This window comes from Dendronephthya gigantea, unplaced genomic scaffold (assembly GCF_004324835.1).
Source record: "Dendronephthya gigantea isolate DGI-Jeju-01 unplaced genomic scaffold, DenGig_1.0 000007F, whole genome shotgun sequence".
NCBI classification, from domain to species: Eukaryota; Metazoa; Cnidaria; class Anthozoa; order Malacalcyonacea; family Nephtheidae; genus Dendronephthya; species Dendronephthya gigantea.
In genome coordinates, this window is record NW_021163017.1 from 127219 (window position 1) to 149610 (window position 22392).

Consider the following 22392-nt stretch of genomic DNA (forward strand, 5'->3'; position numbering starts at 1 on the left):
TATTCAACGTTTCTTTAAGGTTGTGACACACCTACGAACAGCGACAGCAGCCGTTGTAACGACAGCCATGAAGAAGTCTGGACAATCCAAGGTATTCATGAAGACTTCCCGGATATAATGCCGTGACTTCCAGTGACTCAGCGCATTTTTCCACAAAACATTGTTGAATATGGCAATTTTCAAGTATATTTAGCGCGCATGAACGATACGATATCTTGTCTCATTCCAGGTTCGAAGGACGGTGGTGACCCGAGTTCACGAGGCCGTTAAAGCTTTAGCATTATGTCATAATGTAACCCCGGTACGCAGAGGTGAGGGGAACGGGGAGAGCGACGAATCTTCATCAAATCAGGATGGGATTGCAGTTGATGAGGAGGGTGAAGTTGGTACAGCGAGTGGTGACTTCACTTATCAAGCTTCTAGCCCTGACGAAGTAAGATTTCGATAAATTTTCTTCGATGAAGGAGGAAGGGTTTATCAACTAAGCTTCAATTATATCTGGATTGGAAACTTTTCATAAACCTTTCATGAACCATCTCAGTTCAATCTGATCTCTTCCACCAAGGTTGCTCTCGTCACATGGGCAGAAACAGTTGGTCTTAGTTTGATCAATCGTGACCTGACCATTATGACGCTTCGCTCGCCCCACGGCCAGATTTTGAAATATGAAATTTTACAAATATTTCCGTTCACGTCGGAGTCGAAGAGAATGGGGATCATAGTTCAGGTAAGTTTAGGAGAGTTTCAAAATCTATACTAGCGTACGTGTATCATGTCTTGTGCGAATACACTCCAACAGGGTGGGGGTGGGGGTGTAGGGGAGAGGGGGTGGTCGAGGGTTGTAGTTTGTGAGCAAGCATTTCTTTATATTCTAATTGTAGGATCAGTCTACAGGAGAAATCACGTTTTATTTAAAAGGAGCCGATGTTGTGATGGCTAATATTGTGCAGTATAATGACTGGCTGGAGGAAGAGGTATGTGTTCCGGCAACCAACTGGTTTGACAGGCACTTTACTTGAATTGCTGCTCTAGGAAATACTGGATTACCTTTTATTTTTCATCGTTTAGTGTGGTAATATGGCTAGAGAAGGTCTGAGAACTCTGGTTGTTTCCAAGAAAGTTCTATCTGAAGAACAGTACAAAGATTTCGAGGTAGACTAACGTGTTTTTCATTTAGTTAGCAGCAACATTGTTCAAAAAATCATCTTTTTTGATTCTTTCTCATCCTCAGTATCGACTTAGTCAAGCAAAAGTGAGTTTATCAGAGAGAGCGGCAAAGGTTAGTTGCTAAAATTCAGTAACGTGTCAAGTGTCAAATTTACTGGGCTCATTTGGAGGAAATGATAAAATTTTCCTTCTCATTTTTATCAGATTAGCGCGGTACAAAGCAGTATAGAAAATGATATGGAATTGCTTTGCCTCACGGGAGTTGAAGACAAACTACAGGTGAAAGCATTAAGTTACGAAGCCTCGAATGACTACATGTTGCTTAATTCAGCCTTCTGACGTGGCTTTTTTGGCTGACTGTGTTAGGTTCAGCGTAGTTTTCTGCCATCTTAAATCTCTTCTTTTCCCGCCAGACTGATGTACGACCAACCCTTGAGTTATTAAGAAATGCAGGTGTGAAGGTAAGGATGAAACCTAATAATCCACCGTCGTTGCATTATTTACATTGTCCTTCACTTGCCGGCGTTCATTCTATTCAGATCTGGATGTTGACTGGAGATAAACTGGAAACGGCGACCTGCATCGCTCAAAGCTCGCGTCTCGTATCAAAATCACAGACAATTTACACATTCAAACAGGTAGAAACTATTCTCTAATGATCGCGTTAACAACATTCTTCCTCAAAAGATGCCTTTATGATGTGAGAGTTCTTTGCCATGATAACAATGCATCGTCGAAATGCGTGACGGTATTATCAAGCAACTTTGAGTTGCGATGTCGCTCTGACTGTTGTGATCGTGTTTGTTTTCTTTGCGTATAGGTGACTGACAGAACTGAGGCTCACCTGGAACTTAACTCGTTTCGTCGTAAGAATGATTGCGCTTTAGTTATCAAAGGCGATTCTTTGGAGGTGGGTATCGTGATAAAAAGGAGGAAATTTGAGTTATGATGACGTACTCGCAATGCATGTTTCCATCGCGGTGAAATCAAATGTCCGGTTGTAATTTCCACATTTCAGACGTGCTTGAGACATTATCAGCAAGAGTTCATGGAGCTAGCATGCCGCTGTCCAGCTGTAGTGTGTTGTCGTTGCTCTCCACAGCAAAAGGCAGACATCGTGGAACTGTTGCAAACTTACACGAAAAAAAGAACTTGTGCTATAGGTTGGTATATATGACACTCCAGCGCATTGCATAATGTATATACTAGTTAGTGATGAGATACTAAGATGAAGGTTAGGAGAAATTAGTGAACATACAAGCGTGAAAGCTCTTTCTATTCTTTCTTTCGATTCTTGGAACATCTTTCTTTAGTATAATCCCCGTCTCGTTTCAGGTGATGGCGGTAACGACGTTAGCATGATTCAGGCAGCCAATGTTGGTGTAGGGATTGAGGGAAAGGTATATTGCGTCATTCTCTGATATCTTATATTCTCTTGATATCTTGTCATTTGTTTCAAGCAAAGAGAACTAAAGCACCTTTTCTCACATGTGTCGTGAGCTGAATTCTAGCCACACAATCGTATGGATTGTATACGATTGAAAGAACAAGAATGAACCTTTGATTCAAGACAAGGGTGATTAGTGTAACTATTGCCTTTGTTTTTATCAAATCTTTTTATTCCTATAGGAAGGAAAACAAGCCTCTCTGGCCGCTGATTTTTCAATCACACAATTCAAATATCTCGGTAGATTGCTGGTGTGGCATGGAAGAAATAGGTTGGTTTCATCGCTACAGTCTGGTTTCAGAAAATCTTTGATATCCGTTGATCACAAAACAACTGCTCGAAATATTCTTTCTCCAAAACCTCCCAACATGCTTCGTTTACGTTTCAGCTACAAGAGATCCGCAGCTCTTAGTCAATTTGTTATCCATAGGGGTCTCATTATATCAATCATGCAGGTACCTTATTATTTTTTATCCACAGAGTTACATCAATCATAAAGGTAGCATGCAGGACCGTCATGTTTACACCATCGTAGTTTGCAAATAGCTGTAAAGGTGGCTTTTTTGTTGTGTTTGGCAAATTCACAGGCTTGAGAAATAGACAATCATATTTATAAATTGCTAAATGTACTTTTGTTTTATCAAGGCTGTGTTTTCCAGTGTTTTCTACTTTGCATCTGTTGCCCTGTATCAGGGTTACCTGATGGTCGGGTAAGCATCCTTCTCTGAATAGGAACTGAATAAAAATATCTTCTGATTCTGCGAACTAATTTCCTCTTTCTGTCTTAAATCAGTCATAAAAAGTCTGCCATACATGTGTATTGTCTTCTAACTCGTTTTTACAAATTCTGTTTAGCTATTCCACCATCTACACAATGTTTCCTGTCTTCTCATTGGTTCTTGATGAAGATGTCCCAGATGACATAGCGCTAAGATTTCCTGAATTATATAAAGATCTGTCCAAGGTATGACGCAAAAACTGATAATATTGAAATGTACAAATTGCTTAATGCACTCTGAATAGTGTTCAACTACTATAAGACTAGTAACACTTGTGTGTTACCCATAATTAAGGTCTTTTAATGTGACTATTCTCTCCAACCTAGGGTCGTTCGCTGTCCTATAAGACATTCTTCATTTGGATTTTAATCAGTATTTACCAGGGTGGTATTATCATGTTCGGCGGTATTTTGCTTTTCGACGAAGAATTTATTCATGTTGTCACGATAACATTCACTTCGTTGATTCTTACGGAGCTTTTGATGGTCGCATTGACGATACGAACATGGCATTGGTTGATGGTTGCTGCTGAGATCTTTAGTTTATCCGTGTATGTTGCCACTTTGGCTGTGTTTAAAGATTATTTTGGTGAGTGCTTGGAGCATTGAACTATATTATCTAGTCGGGAGAGTTAGTCTTACTAACTCTCCTGACGAAGGCCCTCAGGTCGAAACGTCGAGAAGTGTTTTGTCTATTTAGGCAGTTGTTATACCACATTTGATGCTAAGTTGTTCGAAGACGCCGCCACGCTGCTCCTTGGTTATATTGAAACTTATATTATCTAGTTGGGTTAATCTTCAATTAATGCAGTATTCTCTCTTCTGTTTTAGATGAACGATTCTTAATCTCATTGAACTTTCTGTGGAAAGTAACCGTGATCACTTTGGTCAGCTGTCTGCCACTGTATATCTTGAAATTTCTGAGACGAAAATACGCGCCACCAAGTTACTCGAAGCTCACGTAGATCGTGCTAATACGTGCTGTAGTAGTTTAGCCCAAAGTTAGTGTGAGCTTAGTTAGATAGAATGTAGGAATCTATGTGCATAATTAATTTAGAAATATCCAGCTGATCTGGGTATAAAAATCAACCAATCAGAAGCCAGATCTTCAGCAAAATATCGAACATATCAAGTAATGCTCGAAATACTCGAAAATATCAAGTAATTTTATTATAATTATTTAAGCGAAAACACGTTTATTTTTTCCCAACTGTAAATTAGAATTTAAATTTTTCACCCTTTATACTATTAGTGAGAAGAATAAGGACAAATAACACTAGGCGTATGATAACTCAGTTTTGTCGAGACGCTTTATAACGTCATGATCTCAGATCAGCTGGATGGGGTTAACTTCGTACACAGCTTGCATAGTCTGTTGTCCTTGATCTGCCTGACATGAAATTTTACCGTAAACGCTGGAGTGATATTCTGTCACTCCTATTTTAACAAGGTTTTTAACAAAACTCTGATTACAACTTCATAACATCATTGGGACATGGCATAGCGTAATAGTTCCCTGGGACTTGTAATATTTAATGGTTACCTCAATAGTGGATTTATTTAACAACATTCACATAATGTGATGAATCCAGTCAAGTAATTTAGAATTGAAATATCGTTCGTGGAATAAAGTATTTTGACATATGTGTGAGTATCATTGCTTTCCGGGAATTTTTGACAATCGACGAATTTTCGTACCCAGAGCCACACTCTCATATGTGTGAGTATCATTGCTACCTCCAGACCACCGCGTCATTTGTCGAAAGCCTATGTTCTTTATATGACCTAAACCTTTTCAAACAATTAAACTGCTTTAATACACCTTCATTTGATATCTTTACTCTCTCTGATGGTTTAGGGATGGGACGTACGACGGGACTTTGAAGGTTTTAAATGAGCAATTGATAATATCGGTAACAGCAGGTGCTAATATATTGGCGTATGTCTTCAGTAGCCAGTTTGGTAATCTGTCGCGACCAATAGCTTTTGTGACGTTTATTGTATTGGCTCGTCATCATCTTTCAGGACACATGCGCAAATTATTTGTTAACGGCTCTTAGTTTGACATAACACTGATAAAGGCTTCATTGATCTTATTTGCTAGTTCGTAGTCGTTGCAATTTATGTTTGATATAGTCAAGCTTGATCGAAACCTGATCTATGATGAGCCACAGAAATGTTTAAATTCCTGCCACCATCTATGCGGCTTAGTTCCTTTTAGAGCTTTACAGAAAAGATTTTGTAATGCTGCATGGCCCCGTTTCTAAAAATTCATTTAGCGATGGCGAGTTGTTGTTTTTCTTCGCTGACGCATCGTAAACTATGCGTAGCTTTGTGCTCTCCTCGTTCTCTCTCGCCACTGGCTTCTGTGGAAGATAAAATTCTCTTCCTTGCCATTCCTGTGTACCCTCTCGATGATCCCATTATCCTCCTGTTCGTATAGTTGAGGTTTTCTCAAGCTGTTGAACTAGTTTGCTCAATCTTCCTAAGCTGCCTGCTTTATTATTTGGTAAACTGCCATAACAATCCCGCGTCTCTTGGTTTAACTGATCCTTGAAATCTTCGTAGACAGTTTCTTCTTCACTTAACTGGGTATTCAAGCCTAGTACATCCAAATCACACAACTTCTGGTAATCCTGCACCGATAATTTAGCAAACCACGTTTTGGTCAAATCGTCAATCGATATCGATAGCCTGCTTCATTGCAATAAACACACACTGTCTGGTTTAGAAATTCCTCGATTTAGTTTGCTTCTCTGAATGGAAGTCGTCCGGTTTAGAGGGGTTTCTCACCGTCCACTTGCGCAGCAGCGCCCAATGAACTGCCACTCTTGCCAATTATAATCAGTTCTTACTAAATCATTGGGAATACCTTCAAGCTTGTTGATTGTCATCCTTGCATAACCCGTAACTTCCTTTAGCTTGCCAAGTGTCTCCAGGGACTTAAATTGTCAATAAGGTCTTATAAAACGCGTGGATCTTTGCTGGTTTAACTTCTTGAATAGTTGGTAAGCTGAGGGTCCTGAGGATATTCTGAACGCATTAGTCACCTCACTGGTCTTGCTATATTTTGTTTGTAAGATGTTCTTTTCCCGCACGTATACGCTTCTGAAGTAAACGGTCTTGCATTGTTTTGGCTTTAGACTCTTTGTGACGACTATCTAACTCATTATTATTTATGCATGGCCAAAATATTGCTCATGACGTGCATGATTAGTCATGAATCGTAGATATAAAACGGACAGCGAACAAAAGATCTTTTTTGGTCGGAGTACCTCTTCGGAGTATAGCCTATATCGGGGTATTTATTTGGAGTATAACATTATCGGAGTTAATTGGAGCTATAGTCAAGAGACGATGAAGCAACGATGTAAGTTACTGAGTATATTGTAATCTGTTCTGTATTATATTAGCTGTATATAGTCTTAGCAGTCTTAATTTGTCTTATGAATATAATTGTATTTAGTTTTCACCAATTCTTCGAGTATAATAAATGTAAAGAAAATCGTAAGTTGGTTGACGCTATGTACTCCAAGCCTGGAGGCACGACCACTCTCTGCCAGCTCTCTTTCGTTTTGCAATCGCTGTTCAAATTTTTGCTGTTCATATCTCAGTTCCTCTTCAAATTGTTCGCGTTTTGTCACTGCAACCAGCTGCTCTGCGACTCTGCTTCTCACATGATCTCCCGTTCTAAAGCCGGTTTTCCACAGGAGCTTCAGAGCTCTTAACTGCAACCATCTGGAACTGACAAATTGCTCAAATACAAAGGAATAAAGTCGCTTCGCGGCTCGCGCGAAAAATATCGCTAGTGGAAAACCGGCTTTAGAACGGGAGTTCAACTTAACAATCAGCTTAACGTTCTTGGCTAGGAAACAGCGCTCCACATTCGCCTTTTTCCAATTTCAATTATTGGATTTCTACCTTCAACGGGTGAAGCTGCTTCGTTTGTAAAGCTCAATAGTTGTACTTTTGCGTTGATCAGCTTCGATGAATTTCCGTTTTTCTCGTCGTTATTCCCAAGGGGGGTGCGCCACTTGTCGGAATTTGTCCACCCATGCAGACACAAAATTACAAAATATACTAAGTATTATAATAGATAACAGCTCAGTTTCCTTCACACGCTTATATTGTTTACGAGTTCTCTCTCGTGTCCGTTTTACTACAAAAAGTTTTAAAATAGAATAATTAACTAGCTAATATCAAATCGCCCTCAGGTCGAAACTTCGAGAAGTGTTTTTGTCTATATAATATAGGTAGATTTTATACCACATTTGATGAAGTTATATCAAATGCCATAAATTATACGAATTATCCCAAACAGCGGTTAAACGATCTTCAGTGTGGTAGAAATGGAAACTAGGAGTGGTCCATCGGAATTAATCGTCTGTGGACTGTGGACTATCGGCGGAAGTATGGAATTCGGAAACAGACATTTAAAAAGGTGCACCAAACATCATTAACGATTTTGATGGTTCGGTCGGAAGCAATAGTTGTGGACATGACTGTTTCATATAGCATGGCCAGTATTTGTATTGTGCACAATGTAAATTAATGAAACATGTAAATATAAACAGGGCGTGTACGATAGTTATTGTTGATCAGAAGAAATATATATATATATGTTCGAAGCAAGTTTTGAGGGAGGGGTTATTGTGTTTCTTTTTGAAAACAGATAGTTCGCGGCTGAACGCGACAACTTCTGTAGATTTAATAGAGCTAGCAAATGCTATACCAAAATTCCGACCAAGAAACTAATTTTGAATCCGCTCTGTTTAAAGAAATGTGTAAGTATTGGAGATCGTAAAAACTAGGACAACTCCATTACACCCTGAATCAGATAGCATGATGGAAAAGTACAATCGTACATTGTAATATCAACTATGATTGTTCAAAGAACATCGAAAGAATGAGACGAACATATTCCTCTCCTGTTAATGAAATATCGAACAGCTGTACATTCATGGATAAAATCCTCCCCGGCTGAAGTTATTATGGGACATGCATGAGACACGAATCCCTGCTTTCAACTTCATAAATATCTGATTACCTGTTAGTAAAGCAATTATATAACTTACTTTTACTGTACCATCAGTTGATTCGGATTTCCACGCGATGTTGCGATAACACACGTTCATTCGTTGAGCCTGATTCTCATATTGAATCTTTGTTATTTTGTATACTGAATCTTCTTCGTCAATGACCAAAACAATACATCGCCGACCGTCGGTGACATATGAGAATCAGGCTTTATTGATGCTTTATCGCCGATGACAACATTAGACCAGAAGTGAGCATCTCCTTGCACAACTGAGCCATGTGCAAAATGCTACACGTCGTGCTGGACACGTGGGACTTTGACATTTTTGTTGGATTACGCCAAAGCACTGACTCTTGGATTTTGTTGAAAGGATTGTCGTACTTATTAATGATGTTTTTACGATGTTTGCTCTCATTCAGAAAGTCCAACATTCCGATTTAAGCTATTAGCTTTTGTCAAGTATAGCAACTGTTTTGACAACGTTTGACAAGCCACAGTGGACTTAATTCTTATCTTCTAAGACTCCAGCACCACGAGGCTAGGTTGTTCAGCTGCCAACTGCCCAGCAATCATGATAAAGCATAAATTCAAATCCACATTTCAGTAATATCGAATTAATGTTTGCCACGGAGAACTTACTTTACAGTCATTTCGTTTTAATACCCTTGAGATTTGACCATTTCCAATTGTTAAAAGTTTATTACACCGTTGATCATAATACGTGGATAGCAGCTAAATTGGAACAAAATGCTAGCCAGCATTGTTAACTTCTTATTTCATCAGCAATAGCCACCATATTTTCATCAAAAGTTGTTTAATTCTAACTTTCTTCACGGTGACGTTAATTTGGACCCACTGTATATAGGTCCAATGCTGCATGATATTATGTCAGCATTTTTATGAAGATGCTGTTCCCTTCATTCCCGTGGCCTTTCAGCAGCCTTGATTAAAAGCGAATGCTAGTGTATAGTCTTCTGGTCAAATGCACTTTCTGTTCAACGCTTCTTTCGACATTTGCCAATCTGTACAGATCTTCTTTGCTATGGTATCATCCACAAAGACTTCTTACTGTTTTCGTTCTTTCAGCAGTATAACGGTTAAGCTGTTAAAACATAACAAAAATTAGCGAAAACTTAGGCCCTGTTTACATGAGACCGGAACGAACTAAGACCGGGACGACTTCATGTCGGTCATAATATTATTTATAATAGATCTTTACATGAGACCGGGACGAAAATAACTCAGACCGGTCTGAAGTCAGACCGCCTGCTGAACCGTACCGAATGAATTCAGACCGGGATGAATTCAGACCGGCATTAATGTAAACACAAAGTTCATTTCAAACCGGTTCGAATTACTAAACAACGCATGCGCACAAAAGCAAAGTACAAAAACAAAATGGCGAGCAAAGGCAAGGGTACAAAAAAATTGAAAGACGACAGCGAAATCAAACAAAATAAACGGTGGATTTTTGATGATGAGATGACAGCATGTTTGGTAGAGTGCCTGCTAAGTTATAAAGTAGATAAGGAAGGCGAAGGAATTGATTTTGAAGGAGACTTAGTTCAGTTATATGGCGATATACGGAAGCGAATGGCTGAGAGATACGACGAAGATAATTTTGGCCCGGTAGAACACGTTGTGGCAACTACAGATGTGAGTGAGATGTCTAAGGAAGACTACAAAACATTCAAGGACAAATTTGACAAAGATCAAAAGACGATGAAAGTTGGTTATGATAGAGTTAAAGCGAAAATCAAGAAAATTCGTACCTCGTTCCAAAAGGCTGTTCTGGAAGGTACTAGATCTGGAAGTGGAAGAATTATTAAAGAACACTGGGACTCCCTTATTCAAATCTGGGGTGGTGCTCCTGGCACTGTCCCCTTAAAATATGGAGAAAGCAGTCTAACTGGTGTCCAACCTGACAGTGAAAACAATGTCAATGCAGGTTCAATTGAAGAGCATGATAAGCTTTGTGAGGATGAAGGTGACCAGCATTTGGGCACTGGTTTTGAATATACTATCCACGACGATATTGATAAACGTCTTGAGGAAAATGGTAAAGAGCAAACAAAACGAAAGTGCCCAACTGCCTTGTATGTTGATGAGAAACGAAAAAAATTGGAAAAAAATCTGAGTAGCAAACAACGGGATAATGCTATGTTACAATTAATGAAAGAAGATTTATCCCTTAAGAAGAAAAACTTGTCACTGGAGGAAAGCAGGAAAAATGCAGATTCAAATGCTTTGATGAAAATAGCAGATTCCATGCAGATGTTAAGTCAAGCTATTATGACTGGTTTCAATCATCTAGCAACAGTTAATCAGCCAAGCCAACAACAGTTTCCTCAACAATACCCAATGCCAGGAAATATCAACCAGGTTCTACCCCACCAACAAAATGGAGCTTACACTCAGCAAAGTTATAATGCCTTTCCCCCTGGTCCAATCTCAATAGTTAATCCAGGATATGAATTCCGATCAATTAGTCCTTACAGTGATTCAAGCACAACAAATAGTAATGAAGACGTATGAATCATTGTACTATAAACTTTTTATGGATTATTCTTATTATTGCAATTGTAAGTGGAAGTATACGTTTATGTTAACTTGAAGCTTGATGAATAGTTTTTTCATGTTGAGTTTAGCAAGGGATCTGTATATGTGATAGGGTTCTCAAGATGTACATAAGCACACAATGTACTTGAACAATCAAAAAACAAGCACTGATAATATGCATTGAACCACTTGATGCAATTATTCTGCCTTTTGTAAATGTATTTATTTTTTTAAATAGCATTCATATTTAGTTTGATGTAAAAGTATTTTGATGTTATTAAATGCTAAAGTTGTGAAATAATTAGTCATGTTCATTGAAATATATTTTACTTGCATTAGCAGACAGTTTGTCCAGAATTTTGGGTATTTTAGTGATTTCACTTTATCCAATGGCAAACTGTTTTGCTCTGTCTAATATCACACAATTTCACTTGTGATTGGTAAAGTCTTGCCAGCAAATAAGTTAAAAAGGGAGGAGGCTACAATCAAACCGTTCCATTACTACAATGAAAAGACAGGTACACAATGTTGAGTGGCAACACTCTACCCTTGATGAGCAAAATTATCTGGCATTAAAATTAGAATAAAAAAAAAGTGGATAAAGATGTGATTAAAATATTTGTGAAAAACACGAGTAAATATTTCAATTTTGACAACAAATATGCAGTTGGCTACCCCATTAATCATCAAGCATTCAGTTATTATTTTTTGCTGTTTTAATTGATAATGTTAACTCAACCTATATTAATCAAAGACTCGATGGAATTCCTGATAGAATATATCATGCAAATTCACATTTTTCATAAGCGAAGCTAAATCAATATACATACAGAAACAAGTTACAATAAATATTCTTTGAAGTATGCAGTGATAACATCCCTGGTGCGAACTCCTTGAGCTGTGTTGCATAAATATCTACTTTGGACAAATGAAGTAGGTTGCTGTTCAGCATCAGTTGCAATCTGCCTCTGTACTAGAGTATTGTCCACTTGAATTTTGTGTCTTTCACAGAAATTGTGCAGAACAAAGCATGCATAAATTATGGTTGGGATATCCTCTAATTTTAGGTTTATTGGTGTTGTCAGAACTTGCCACCTAGCTTTGAGTCTTCCAAAGGCACACTCAACCTTATTTCTAGCACTTCTTAACATTTGATTAAAGATAACTTGTTCATTTGTGTAGCAGGTTGAATATTCTTTCATGCAGTGGGGAAGTAGAGGATATGCAGGGTCACCCAACAAAAGTAATGGTACAGCATCTCTTCCTGGTAGCAAAAATCTGGACATTTTTGGAACAGTCCCTTCTTTTAGTGCTCTGTTGATTCCAGAATTAGCAAAAACTTTGGCATCATGTGTGCCTCCTGGCCATCTAATTTCAACATCGATAAACTTGCCAGACGAGTCACAAACAGCTTGTGCATTCAATGTATATTTCATCTTATAGGAGAAAAAACTATGACTGTTTTCATTTGGTTGCACAATTGGCACATGTGTTCCGTCAACAGCACCTAAAACCTGTGGAAAACCTAGTTCATCTTCAAAACGCTTTATAGAATCTATCAGTTCATCACCCGCTGGTATTTTTATATACTTTGGGCCTAAATGATCTTTTATCGCTTTGCAAACGTTCTTCACACATTTAGAAGTTGTTGGTACACTTATTCCAAATGCGTTGGCTGTCATCTTTAGGGTTGCTGTGTCTTTAAGGTAATAGAGGCAAACAGCTAATCGTTTTTCAGGTTCCATACCTAATCGAGGAGAATTTGGATCAAGAGTGATGAATGGTCGTAACTCATTGACAAGTTCGACAAAGTTTTCCTTACTCATACGAAAATTCTTATTCCATTCTTCAGGAGGAGCTTCCCCAGAGGTCATCCTTATCCACCAGTTATCAGTACGCCCAGGTGCAACCCACCATCGTTTCTTTTTTCTAGGTTTTCTGATTTTTCTACTATAAATCATCATTTTCGTCATATTCTGACTAATCAGAAAACTTCTTTCTCTCTCTTTACGCACATTTTTACGTCGTAAAAGCAATAAAATGAGAATATTCAACTGGTAACAAATAACTGTAGACATAAGCAGTAACACGAGATATGTACTTGTAGGCGCCATCTTGGATTGAAATAGCCCGCAAAGCAGGCGTTAACCAGCTGGGAAAATTTCGTAATTTCGTGCCGGTCCCACTGAATCCATGTAAACATGTTGGCAATTTCGATTTTCATTCCGGTTCCACTTCGTTCCGGTCTCATGTAAACAGGGCCTTACTCCTTACCCTCCGCCGTTAACAGGGGAACCTAAGTTTGAGAACTGATGAACGCAACCGAAAAAACGGACGCTCTCGCAATTTAGCGAAACGAAAAGCCATATTAACAAACAAGAAAGTACTAGTAGCATATTTCAGCATACCTTCCGCCGTTAACAGGGGACTTGTACGTTTGGAAAAATGAACGCTGCCGCAATTTAGCGAAACGAAAAGCCATATCAACAAACAAGAAAGTACAAGTAGCATATTTCAGCATACCTTCCGCCGTTAACAGGGGACTTATACGTTTGGAGAAATGAACGCTGCCGCAATTTAGCGAAACGAAAAGCCATATCAACAAACAAGAAAGTACTAGTGGCATATTTCAGCATACCTTCCGCCGTCAACAGGGGACTTATACGTTTGGAAAAATGAACGCTGCCGCAATTTAGCGAAACGAAAAGCCATATCAACAAACAAGAAAGTACTAGTAGCATATTTCAGCATACCTTCCGCCGTCAACAGGGGACTTATACGTTTGGAAAAATGAACGCTGCCGCAATTTAGCGAAACGAAAAGCCATATCAACAAACAAGAAAGTACTAGTAGCATATTTCAGCATACCTTCCGCCGTCAACAGGGGACTTATACGTTTGGAAAAATGAACGCTGCCGCAATTTAGCGAAACGAAAAGCCATATCAACAAACAAGAAAGTACTAGTAGCATATTTCAGCATACCTTCCGCCGTCAACAGGGGACTTATACGTTTGGAAAAATGAACGCTGCCGCAATTTAGCGAAACGAAAAGCCATATCAACAAACAAGAAAGTACTAGTAGCATATTTCAGCATACCTTCCGCCGTCAACAGGGGACTTATACGTTTGGAGAAATGAACGCTGCCGCAATTTAGCGAAACGAAAAGCCATATCAACAAACAAGAAAGTACTAGTAGCATATTTCAGCATACCTTCCGCCGTCAACAGGGGACTTATACGTTTGGAAAAATGAACGCTGCCGCAATTTAGCGAAACGAAAAGCCATATCAACAAACAAGAAAGTACAGTAGCATATTTCAGCATACCTTCCGCCGTTAACAGGGGACTTATACGTTTGGAGAAATGAACGCTGCCGCAATTTAGCGAAACGAAAAGCCATATCAACAAACAAGAAAGTACAGTAGCATATTTCAGCATACCTTCCGCCGTTAACAGGGGACTTATACGTTTGGAGAAATGAACGCTGCCGCAATTTAGCGAAACGAAAAGCCATATCAACAAACAAGAAAGTACAGTAGCATATTTCAGCATACCTTCCGCCGTTAACAGGGGACTTATACGTTTGGAAAATGAACGCTGCCGCAATTTAGCGAAACGAAAAGCCATATCAACAAACAAGAAAGTACTAGTGGCATATTTCAGCATACCTTCCGCCGTCAACAGGGGACTTATACGTTTGGAAAAATGAACGCTGCCGCAATTTAGCGAAACGAAAAGCCATATCAACAAACAAGAAAGTACTAGTAGCATATTTCAGCATACCTTCCGCCGTCAACAGGGGACTTATACGTTTGGAAAAATGAACGCTGCCGCAATTTAGCGAAACGAAAAGCCATATCAACAAACAAGAAAGTACTAGTAGCATATTTCAGCATACCTTCCGCCGTCAACAGGGGACTTATACGTTTGGAAAAATGAACGCTGCCGCAATTTAGCGAAACGAAAAGCCATATCAACAAACAAGAAAGTACTAGTAGCATATTTCAGCATACCTTCCGCCAACAGGGGACTTATACGTTTGGAAAAATGAACGCTGCCGCAATTTAGCGAAACGAAAAGCCATATCAACAAACAAGAAAGTACTAGTAGCATATTTCAGCATACCTTCCGCCGTCAACAGGGGACTTATACGTTTGGAAAATGAACGCTGCCGCAATTTAGCGAAACGAAAAGCCATATCAACAAACAAGAAAGTACAGTAGCATATTTCAGCATACCTTCCGCCGTTAACAGGGGACTTATACGTTTAGAAATGAACGCTGCCGCAATTTAGCGAAACGAAAAGCCATATCAACAAACAAGAAAGTACTAGTGCATATTTCAGCATACCTTCCGCCGTCAACAGGGGACTTATACGTTTGGAAAATGAACGCTGCCGCAATTTAGCGAAACGAAAAGCCATATCAACAAACAAGAAAGTACTAGTAGCATATTTCAGCATACCTTCCGCCGTCAACAGGGGACTTATACGTTTGGAAAAATGAACGCTGCCGCAATTTAGCGAAACGAAAAGCCATATCAACAAACAAGAAAGTACAGTAGCATATTTCAGCATACCTTCCGCCGTTAACAGGGGACTTATACGTTTGGAGAAATGAACGCTGCCGCAATTTAGCGAAACGAAAAGCCATATCAACAAACAAGAAAGTACTAGTAGCATATTTCAGCATACCTTCCGCCGTTAACAGGGGACTTATACGTTTGGAAAAATGAACGCTGCCGCAATTTAGCGAAACGAAAAGCCATATCAACAAACAAGAAAGTACAGTAGCATATTTCAGCATACCTTCCGCCGTTAACAGGGGACTTATACGTTTGGAGAAATGAACGCTGCCGCAATTTAGCGAAACGAAAAGCCATATCAACAAACAAGAAAGTACTAGTGCATATTTCAGCATACCTTCCGCCGTCAACAGGGGACTTATACGTTTGGAAAAATGAACGCTGCCGCAATTTAGCGAAACGAAAAGCCATATCAACAAACAAGAAAGTACTAGTGGCATATTTCAGCATACCTTCCGCCGTCAACAGGGGACTTATACGTTTGGAGAAATGAACGCTGCCGCAATTTAGCGAAACGAAAAGCCATATCAACAAACAAGAAAGTACTAGTAGCATATTTCAGCATACCTTCCGCCGTCAACAGGGGACTTATACGTTTGGAGAAATGAACGCTGCCGCAATTTAGCGAAACGAAAAGCCATATCAACAAACAAGAAAGTACTAGTGGCATATTTCAGCATACCTTCCGCCGTCAACAGGGGACTTATACGTTTGGAAAAATGAACGCTGCCGCAATTTAGCGAAACGAAAAGCCATATCAACAAACAAGAAAGTACTAGTGGCATATTTCAGCATACCTTCCGCCGTCAACAGGGGACTTATACGTTTGGAGAAATGAACGCTGCCGCAATTTAGCGAAACGAAAAGCCATATCAACAAACAAGAAAGTACAGTAGCATATTTCAGCATACCTTCCGCCGTTAACAGGGGACTTATACGTTTGGAGAAATGAACGCTGCCGCAATTTAGCGAAACGAAAAGCCATATCAACAAACAAGAAAGTACAGTAGCATATTTCAGCATACCTTCCGCCGTTAACAGGGGACTTATACGTTTGGAAAATGAACGCTGCCGCAATTTAGCGAAACGAAAAGCCATATCAACAAACAAGAAAGTACAGTAGCATATTTCAGCATACCTTCCGCCGTTAACAGGGGACTTATACGTTTGGAGAAATGAACGCTGCCGCAATTTAGCGAAACGAAAAGCCATATCAACAAACAAGAAAGTACTAGTGGCATATTTCAGCATACCTTCCGCCGTTAACAGGGGACTTATACGTTTGGAAAATGAACGCTGCCGCAATTTAGCGAAACGAAAAGCCATATCAACAAACAAGAAAGTACTAGTGGCATATTTCAGCATACCTTCCGCCGTCAACAGGGGACTTATACGTTTGGAGAAATGAACGCTGCCGCAATTTAGCGAAACGAAAAGCCATATCAACAAACAAGAAAGTACTAGTAGCATATTTCAGCATACCTTCCGCCGTCAACAGGGGACTTATACGTTTGGAGAAATGAACGCTGCCGCAATTTAGCGAAACGAAAAGCCATATCAACAAACAAGAAAGTACTAGTAGCATATTTCAGCATACCTTCCGCCGTCAACAGGGGACTTATACGTTTGGAAAATGAACGCTGCCGCAATTTAGCGAAACGAAAAGCCATATCAACAAACAAGAAAGTACAGTAGCATATTTCAGCATACCTTCCGCCGTTAACAGGGGACTTATACGTTTGGAGAAATGAACGCTGCCGCAATTTAGCGAAACGAAAAGCCATATCAACAAACAAGAAAGTACAGTAGCATATTTCAGCATACCTTCCGCCGTTAACAGGGGACTTATACGTTTGGAAAATGAACGCTGCCGCAATTTAGCGAAACGAAAAGCCATATCAACAAACAAGAAAGTACAAGTAGCATATTTCAGCATACCTTCCGCCGTTAACAGGGGACTTATACGTTTGGAGAAATGAACGCTGCCGCAATTTAGCGAAACCGAAAAGCCATATCAACAAACAAGAAAGTACTAGGCATATTTCAGCATACCTTCCGCCGTCAACAGGGGACTTATACGTTTGGAAAAATGAACGCTGCCGCAATTTAGCGAAACGAAAAGCCATATCAACAAACAAGAAAGTACTAGTGGCATATTTCAGCATACCTTCCGCCGTCAACAGGGGACTTATACGTTTGGAGAAATGAACGCTGCCGCAATTTAGCGAAACGAAAAGCCATATCAACAAACAAGAAAGTACTAGTAGCATATTTCAGCATACCTTCCGCCGTTAACAGGGGACTTATACGTTTGGAGAAATGAACGCTGCCGCAATTTAGCGAAACGAAAAGCCATATCAACAAACAAGAAAGTACTAGTAGCATATTTCAGCATACCTTCCGCCGTTAACAGGGGACTTATACGTTTGGAGAAATGAACGCTGCCGCAATTTAGCGAAACGAAAAGCCATATCAACAAACAAGAAAGTACTAGTAGCATATTTCAGCATACCTTCCGCCGTTAACAGGGGACTTATACGTTTGGAGAAATGAACGCTGCCGCAATTTAGCGAAACGAAAAGCCATATCAACAAACAAGAAAGTACTAGTAGCATATTTCAGCATACCTTCCGCCGTTAACAGGGGACTTATACGTTTGGAGAAATGAACGCTGCCGCAATTTAGCGAAACGAAAAGCCATATCAACAAACAAGAAAGTACTAGTGGCATATTTCAGCATACCTTCCGCCGTTAACAGGGGACCTTAAGTTTAGAGAAATGAACGCTGCCGAAAAAATGGACGCTACCGAAAAAACGAACGCTACCGAAAAAATGAAGGCTGTCGAAAAAATGAACGCTACCGAAAAAATGAACGCTGCCGAAAAAATGGACGCTACCGAAAAAACGAATGCTACCGAAAAAATGGACGCTGCCGAAAAAATGGACGCTACCGAAAAAATGGCGCTGCCGAAAAAATGAACGCTACCGAAAAAATGGACGCTACCGAAAAAATTGACGCTGCCGAAAAAATGAACGCTACCGAAAAAATTGACGCTGCCGGGAAGGGAAACGAAAGATATAGAATGAACCATATTGTATGAAATATTGTAAATGCACTTATCTCTCCATTGTTTCTTTCGAAATTTGCCAAGAGTGATTTGTGTTGATATGTCCCACAGTTGCTCATCATGAGGATCCGCTTCAGTTTTTGGCCTTGTAACTTGTGCACATTTGAACAGTAATCTGTCAGAACATTACGTATATTTATTAAAAAATATGTCACTACTTGAATTGCTGTCTGATTGGCAACACTACTTACTATCAGGTAGCTATTAGCTAACATGGCAAGTACTGTAACAAAAAATTGTTGCTTATAGTTGACATATATTTCTTAAGAGTTGATGATGTTGAATAATCTGTAAGATCAGGGGCCAGTTGTATAAGTGTGTGGTTAAATCAAAATTAAATAACACTCTTACATACATCTGACTGGAATGAGTTAACTTGAATATTATGCACAGAATATGAGACAATATCTTTGTCAAAACTCAAAAACGTTTAGTTCGCTTGTTGAATAAAATGTTAGACTTGCTTTCTATTTTCGACATTCATGAAACCACTGAAGAAATGTCTTCAAACTGCAGTTATTGAGAACAAAGACTGGAAGCAAGAATTACAGAAATTTCTCATGAATTATCAGTCGCGCAACACGCAACACTACACTGTACCAGGGACGCCGGAACAGGGGGGGGCAGCAGGGGCAACTGCCCCCCTTGCCTTTTACCAGCAGGGGCAAGGGGGGCAAAAATGCCCTTTCATTTTAAAAGATTAATTACATTCTATATCCGAAGTAGACGTGCCACAAACGAGCATCAAGAATAACACAATCGTCTAGACACAGAAATTATCTTGGAAAGAGAAATCACGACCATACGAAGTTTAACTGACGATGTTTTGCAAACATTCTTTATTAGTGCGCCGCTACAGGAATGCCCTTTCACCAAAATCTGCCCCCCTTGCCCTCACATCGTTCCGGCGTCCCTGCATTGTACAACTAATATACCGCCTGCTACAGCGCTCTTTGGACGGAATATTCGCACGAGGTACCCCACCAATTAAGAAGTGAACACTGATATGAAAGAGATAAACAAACGAATAAATGAAGCAGGCGTATGCCAAAACCAAAATGAAATCCAAAGCCTATGCTGACAAACGTCGTGGGGCGAAATAATCTAATTCTAAGATAAGAAATCAAGTTTTGGTTTGACAAAAAAACAAAATAAACGAACATCAAGGTTCAATCACAAAGCATATAAAATTACGGACATTAATTAAGGACATGACCACCAGATCACGATTCACGAGGAATTGTTCTCACTTTAAGATATTTACTGGAACGTCGTGGGAAGAGAGTTAAGATAGTGGCCAACAACCTGTTCCAAGACAGTGATGCACAAGGAAGAGAAGAAGAACCAGCAGAACGTCAAGAAAGACAGCGTAGATATCCATTAAGGATAAGACAACCTCTGTTCTATTGGGACGAACATAATAAGACAAATAAATTGGGTTGATATTTTGTAAATGAGTTCATAATTTATGTATTTGTTGATATAGCTATCGTTTAGTTATAGTCAGTTTGTGTTGATGGAACTTTAGTTTGAACTGAACGTGGGTAGGGATATGTTTTGGTTATATAAAGTATATGTAATATACTAGTAGTAATCAAAGATTAGGCAAGTGCGATTTTTTATTATGGACTTTTTCTTGCTAATATACGGCGAAATATATAAAACTCTAGTCTAGTGCATAATTATGACAATTGGCAGTGACAATAAATATAGGAAGAAACAAGGCAAATACAAGGCTAAAGTTTCTTTAAGGCGAATAACAAAACATTGAAAAAAAAATTACGATTGCAGAAAGACTGCAGAACAAAATGTGAACAACTTGTGCTAGAGTTAAAGTTCAGAAATAGCAAAACTCAAAGGATTCCAAAATCAAGTACGTCACACACGAAACCGAGTGAGACATAGTCCATCCAAGATGGCGTCAAAGTCTAAGATCGAATAGCATGCAAAACGACGCGGGACACCGCGCGAGTCACAATTAGCATGCGATTAGAATACAATTAGAATGCCTTCTTCTTCGTCGAACCCAATTATAGCAGCCATGTTGAATACCGCACGCTAAGTTTTTAGGCGTGCATATTGTATAATTTTAATATAATTTTTTTATATTAGATTTTGATAAATATAATTACTTTGCTTTGGATTTTGCATGCCAGCTAGTTCCTGGCGTGCTGGCAAATTTTCAACAGTCATAAATGCAAACTAATAGGTGTAATAAGTGATGTAAATGTTTGTTGCATTTTTTCAATTCAAGTATTTTCAATCAAAAATTCAAAAATTCAAATCATTTTACTCTCGGCTTTACACAAAATATATACAACCACGAATTAAAAGATTATTCATGTTCATGATTTGTACAATTCGACTACTTGGCGGGTTTTTCGCCAGAAATTATTTCGTAGGAAGAATTATTTTATGCTACTGTAAGCACTTTCGTCGCTTCACTTTATCACTACATGTGGTACATTATCCATTAAATTTACAAAAAAAAAACAGGGAAGAAAAATACCATTTCATATTTTACTAATAAAGTACGAGAAAAGGAAATGTAATATACATAATAAAGCACCTAACTTTTACCTTTTATTGAGCAAGGTAGTGATGATTTTTGGAACTCCTTCAATGGACTTGACTTTTTCAGTCTTGAATATACCCTTGACAAGCGATTTATTTTGCTCGCAATAAGCCTAAAACGACAGAAATAAACAGCTATTGTAAAGCAATTTCAACCTAAAGCATAACCAGAATATCATATCCAAGTATTTCTTTGCGAATAACAAAAAAACATCGCTGAAGATTTAACACGGACGCAGCCAAAATATGGCCGAACACGAGGTCGAATTTAACACAGAAATTTAATCACTTTTAGGCCATGACTGTGGAGTACTTTACAATAAAACACAAGAACATACCTCTTTTCTTTGTCTGGCTTAATAAAACCGGTTTAAAGAAATTAATTTAAGGAATTTGATAAACATTTTACAGCAATTCTGTTCTCAAACAGCAAACCAGAACTACAACAAAATTTTGAAAATGCCTCGCACCGCCGCTCCCTCGTACTGTCACATGACAACGAATCACTAATCCTATTGGACAAAAAAAAATTACCCACTGTCGAGAGGTGGGAAGGTGGGAATCAGTTTGGGAATCAGTGGTGGGAATTTTGTCAGCGCTGGTCAAAAAATTACGGGCGTAAAGCTTCTTTTTACAATTTTACGTTCGGTTACGTTCTACCATTGGGATATGGTAGAACCTGGATTACCAATTTACCATACTGTACTGGTATACCCAACAATGGTGAAGTCTTCTTTCAAACTATCTCATGGAGAATGGTGAAGTCTTCTTTCATACTATCTCAGTATTAATGAATAAACTAAGTCCACAATTAGTAGAAAAACTTGAGTTGTTTTCAATGTCAGATATTTTGACATATGAATTTAAAAACTCGCAGGGAAAGCTAAGGGATTTATCCAGACTTTTGATTGACAGTTCTCGGGCTGAAGGCACTAACGAGAACGCAGAGTTGACTGTCTGAATGTCTTTGTCGCTGTTTTACTACTGTAAGGTTGATGAAGATGTTTGATGTTTATGAATGTTTTCTGGTATTTTACTATTGTTTAATTCAGAGACTCATTCATGCAGAGACTGGGGAGAGTATTCAGGGGTAAATTAAAGTGGTTTTCAGTCGAT

General features: G+C 39.0%; 2 protein-coding genes across 2 annotated transcripts in view; one reads left to right on the top strand and one right to left on the bottom strand.

The window, feature by feature from the left end:
* LOC114517127 (probable phospholipid-transporting ATPase IIA) overlaps positions 1-5027 on the top strand; it is a 30695-nt gene extending 25668 nt beyond the window's left edge. Inside the window, exons 16-33 of the mRNA XM_028536778.1 lie at positions 20-91; positions 230-433; positions 566-727; positions 882-974; positions 1069-1152; positions 1232-1279; positions 1372-1446; positions 1581-1628; positions 1707-1805; positions 1988-2077; positions 2186-2330; positions 2503-2567; positions 2797-2885; positions 3003-3069; positions 3260-3324; positions 3470-3578; positions 3720-3981; positions 4224-5027. Of these exons, the coding sequence (XP_028392579.1) occupies positions 20-91; positions 230-433; positions 566-727; positions 882-974; positions 1069-1152; positions 1232-1279; positions 1372-1446; positions 1581-1628; positions 1707-1805; positions 1988-2077; positions 2186-2330; positions 2503-2567; positions 2797-2885; positions 3003-3069; positions 3260-3324; positions 3470-3578; positions 3720-3981; positions 4224-4357 (1911 nt within the window). The 3' untranslated portion in view covers positions 4358-5027. The remainder of the gene's footprint in view (positions 1-19; positions 92-229; positions 434-565; positions 728-881; positions 975-1068; positions 1153-1231; positions 1280-1371; positions 1447-1580; positions 1629-1706; positions 1806-1987; positions 2078-2185; positions 2331-2502; positions 2568-2796; positions 2886-3002; positions 3070-3259; positions 3325-3469; positions 3579-3719; positions 3982-4223) is intronic.
* Positions 5028-11733: 6706 nt separating this feature from the next.
* LOC114517368 (putative nuclease HARBI1) lies at positions 11734-12754 on the bottom strand. The gene has a single exon (XM_028537062.1). The coding sequence runs from the start codon at positions 12732-12734 to the stop codon at positions 11829-11831; it is 906 nt and encodes a 301-aa protein (XP_028392863.1). The 5' UTR covers positions 12735-12754; the 3' UTR covers positions 11734-11828.
* Between the last annotated feature and the right edge of the window lie 9638 nt (positions 12755-22392).

Excerpts from the sequence above, each read along its gene's own strand:
- LOC114517368 (XM_028537062.1), bottom strand. The coding sequence starts at position 12,734 with ATGGAACCTGAAAAACGATTAGCTGTTTGCCTCTATTACCTTAAAGAC.